Genomic DNA, 3,652 nt, shown 5'->3' with positions numbered 1-3,652 from the left:
GGGGAGCGAGGAGGAGGCGGACAGGGACGGGGGTCCGGGGTGCCGCGAACCAACGGCCCGGCGGCCCCACGCGTCGCGGTCGCGGCGTTTGGATCCGGCCGGGGTGCCACGTGGGGTGCCGCCGGGCGGGGACCAGCGCGGCGGCTGGCTGGCGACGGCGAGCGAGAGCTATCGCGGGGGCCGAACAGAATCGAAGCGCGCGGAACGAACAGTTGGCGGGCGCGCGCCACGGCGGCGAGCCGACGGGGCCCGAGGGGAGGAAGGCTCCCGCGAAACCCGGTGGAAGGCCACAGCTTTCGTTTTCCTCTGCGCCTTCATACTTTTTTCCCTTTCTCCATGGAAAATTCATGGAGATCTCCACGCACACACGCACGCCAATCCCTTTGGGCAGCAAGCAGCCGCCCCGCAAGATCGGCCGGACGCACCTAACGGTGGCCCGATCGCCATCATTACCCTGCTCGATCGCCACGGCCGCGGTAGCCCCCTCCCTCCTCGATCGCCCATCATCACCAGGATCAGCGGCGTAATCAGCATCATTACCCGGCCGGGGCCATCATCCTTCCCTTCCTCCCGGCGCTCGCTGGTCCTCACCGTCGCCCACCCCTGCTGCTACAGCTGCACGGCGACGGAGGCCGGGGCCCGGGGGAAGATCTTCTGGCCCGGCGCGAGGATCGCCAGCGGGTCGTAGCGGGCCTTGCGCTCCACGAAGCGCCGCCACCTGGCGGCGCCGAAGTGGCGCGCCCACTCGGCCTCGCCGCGGTAGCTCGGGAAGTAGGCCTTGTGGTCGTACCCGTTGGCGCGGCACTCGCGGAGGATCTCGCCGTTCTGCGCCACCAGCTCGCCCACCGCCGGCCCGCCGCCGCGGCAGAAGCGCAGCAGCGCCACCAGGTAGAAGATCTCGCCCTCCGGCAGCGCCACCGACGTGTTCGGGTCCCACCTGCACCAACCAGCAGCCAGAAAGAGTTAGCGCGCGCTGTGAGCAACGGACCCTACTTGACATGGGCTGTGCAGTCGTGTCGAGGACAAATAATAATTCAGTTTTGCATCAATCCGAAACAGAAGCGGCCATGGATTCATGGATGGGGAATCATCGGAGCTCGAATCCGGCCGTAGCATTTGCAGGTACGGACGGCCAGCTGCCCGCCCGACTCGGCACCAGACGTCAGCGAGACGAGGAGCAGAAGAGGAGGACCCCGAGGGCAACGGCGGCTCACATGGCTCCCGGCCCCTTTTGCCGCAAACGGCAACTGCACCCGCCACTGCACGGCAGTGGCAGTAGCCACCTCCAGTCCTCCACCGCCACCGCTCCGCTGTGCCCACCCGTACGGCCGTGTCCACCACACGGCAACGGCAACGGCAAGCTTGCTGCCCAACCGATCGAAGCAGCTGCGGCGAGGAGCGAAAAAAAAGGAAGAGAACAGAGAGAGAGAGAGAGCAGGGGATGGACTCACTTGCTCTTGAGCATGGGGTAGACGAGCATGGGCCCGTCGATGCCGTCGGCGAGCATGCCCTTGATGACGGCGCGGTCGAAGTCGGCGATGTCGCGGACGGAGACGAAGAGGTTGAGCCAGGGGTGCGGCGCGTCCCAGCTGCCGTTGCGCCGGGCCTCCTCCTCCACCCGGTTGACGCGGGACAGGAAGTCCACGTACCCGACGTCCGCCGCGAACTCCAGCCCCCGCACGTGCTTCAGCGGCGCCATCATCCGGCTCACGGCCGCCGCCTGCCACGAGTTCAGGGATCGGATCAGCGTCAGCGTGACGACGGCGCGCCGCACGGCCGGGCCGGATCGCCGCCCGGTAGGAGCAGAATCCCGAGCACTCAATGCGCGTCACCCGGCGCCGCCGGCGCATGCGCCTGCGCTCCGTGGGGACAAGGCGTGGTCACGAGCCGGGGGCCGCCGCGCGATCGCGTCCGCATTGTACGCGCCCGGCCGATTCGGTCGCCCCACCGGCGGCTGCGAGGGAGATCGGGGGCGCGGCCGTGCGTACGTGGGGTGGCTTGGCAGGACGCGGCAGGGCAGGGGCCGCGCCCCCGTCACCGAATCCAGCGGGGGGATCACGCGACGAGGCCGCGGAAAAGTACACGGGGATGGGGGAGGCAGCAACCAGCAAGGCAATTACTGCTACCTACCTTGTCCTCGTCGTCGGGGTACCGGTACAGGGCCACCTCCAGGCAGTAGAGGACGGGGCCGGCGCCGGCGGGGAGGAGGGCCGGGTCGAAGCGGGCGCCGCCGGGGATGGGCACGGACGGCCACCCGTTGACGGGGTCGTCGCTGTTGACGAAGGCGAAGCCCTCGACGTAGTCGAAGGCGGCGTCGGGGGCCCGCGTCACCAGCCACTCGGCGTCGGCCGCGTACTCGGCGAAGCTCGCGTACACGGCGCGCGCCCACCGCACCTGCGCCGGCGCCCGGCGGAGCGGGATGCGGGCGCGGGTGATGACGCCGAACTGCCCGAGCCCGCCGAGCACGGCGAAGAAGAGGTCCGGGTGGGAGGAGGGCGAGCAGACGCGGCACTCGCCGTCGCCGGTGACCACCTCGAGCTCGGCCACGTTGGACACCTGCGGCCCGTAGCGGAAGGACTGCCCGCTCACGCCGCCGTTGGAGAGCGTGCCGCCCACGGTGAGGCGGAGGTAGTCGGTCCAGGACGCCGGGGCGAGGCCGTGGCTCTTGACGCCCCAGTGGAGCACCTCCTCCCAGAGCGCGCCGCCGGGGACGTCGGCGAAGCAGGGCCCGCCCGCGACGGGGCACCCCACCAGCTGCATCTGCGGGCGCCGGGACAGCGCCAGCGCGCGCATGTCCAGGACCAGCCCGCCCTCCGCCGTCGCCTGCCCGGCCACCGAGTGCCCGTTCCCGCGGGCGGCCACCGTGAGGCCCGCCGTCCGCGCCGCCGCGCGGATGGCGCTGGCCACGTCCTCCGCGCTCGCGGGCCGGACCACCGCCGCCGGCATGGCGCTCACAAGCCCGCCGAAGTCCGTCGCCGCCGCGCACCCGGCCGCCTCGGCCGCCGGCTCCCCGGCGTCCTCCGGCTCGGCCGCCGCCGCCGCGCGGTCCATGTACGCGAGCATCATCCTGCCTAGCTTGCGCGAGGGAGCGTGGCCTTGCGGCTGCTGCTGCTGTGTGCTGTCCCAACCCAAACCCCCCCGTGCAGGTGCAGCCGAGCTGATGCTGAGGCAGCTAGCTAGCTCAGCTACAACGACATGCTGCTGGCTCTCGGGCGCTCTGCCTGTGCCTGTCTGTGATGTCACCGCGGCGCTCTCCTCTGCTCGTGGTAGTTTGGGTCGCGGGGGGTTTATAACGAGCGGACACGCGGACGCCCCAAAACGTCCCCAGAAACAAAAACAGAACGGAAAATAAATAAATGGAACAAACAAACGTCGGCATGTTGCAAATTCCAATCAAAATTTACAACCCTTTCTTTCATTTCATCCCTTTCCAAAATCTCTTCTTTCGTTCACATGCCTGTTCCTCTGTAGCTTTCTCGTGAGGCCTGTCCTGTCCGGTGCTGCTCCTTTTTTCGAGTTCCACAGATGATTGCAGCGCGGGACGGGTGCTTAGGATCGGATCTAACGTTGGCCTGTCTGCCACTATTGCGCTTGCAACCGAGCGAGCGAGAGAGGCATCGTTTAGTTTCCAAAAAATTTCAAGATTTTTCGT

General features: G+C 68.4%; 1 protein-coding gene across 1 annotated transcript; it reads right to left on the bottom strand.

The window, feature by feature from the left end:
• Nucleotides 1-280: 280 nt before the first annotated feature.
• On the bottom strand, nt 281-3,268 carry LOC120679351 (cytokinin dehydrogenase 11-like). Its single transcript, XM_039960920.1, has 3 exons — nt 2,131-3,268; nt 1,452-1,720; nt 281-937 (listed from the first exon to the last, which is right to left on the bottom strand). The coding sequence occupies exons 1-3, from the start codon at nt 3,064-3,066 to the stop codon at nt 610-612; spliced, it is 1,533 nt and encodes a 510-aa protein (XP_039816854.1). The 5' UTR covers nt 3,067-3,268; the 3' UTR covers nt 281-609.
• Nucleotides 3,269-3,652: the final 384 nt, after the last annotated feature.

Source organism: Panicum virgatum, chromosome 6N (assembly GCF_016808335.1).
Source record: "Panicum virgatum strain AP13 chromosome 6N, P.virgatum_v5, whole genome shotgun sequence".
NCBI classification, from domain to species: domain Eukaryota; kingdom Viridiplantae; phylum Streptophyta; class Magnoliopsida; order Poales; family Poaceae; genus Panicum; species Panicum virgatum.
This window is presented reverse-complemented; position numbering and strand designations above follow the sequence as displayed.

Bases quoted from the DNA above. Each gene is read 5' to 3' on its own strand.
- LOC120679351 (XM_039960920.1), bottom strand. From the start codon at position 3,066: ATGATGCTCGCGTACATGGACCGCGCGGCGGCGGCGGCCGAGCCGGAG. The intron at 1,721-2,130 runs GTAGGTAGCAGT...AACTCGTGGCAG, and splicing joins ACCCCGACGACGAGGACAAG to GCGGCGGCCGTGAGCCGGAT. The intron at 938-1,451 runs GTGAGTCCATCC...TGGTTGGTGCAG, and splicing joins TACCCCATGCTCAAGAGCAA to GTGGGACCCGAACACGTCGG.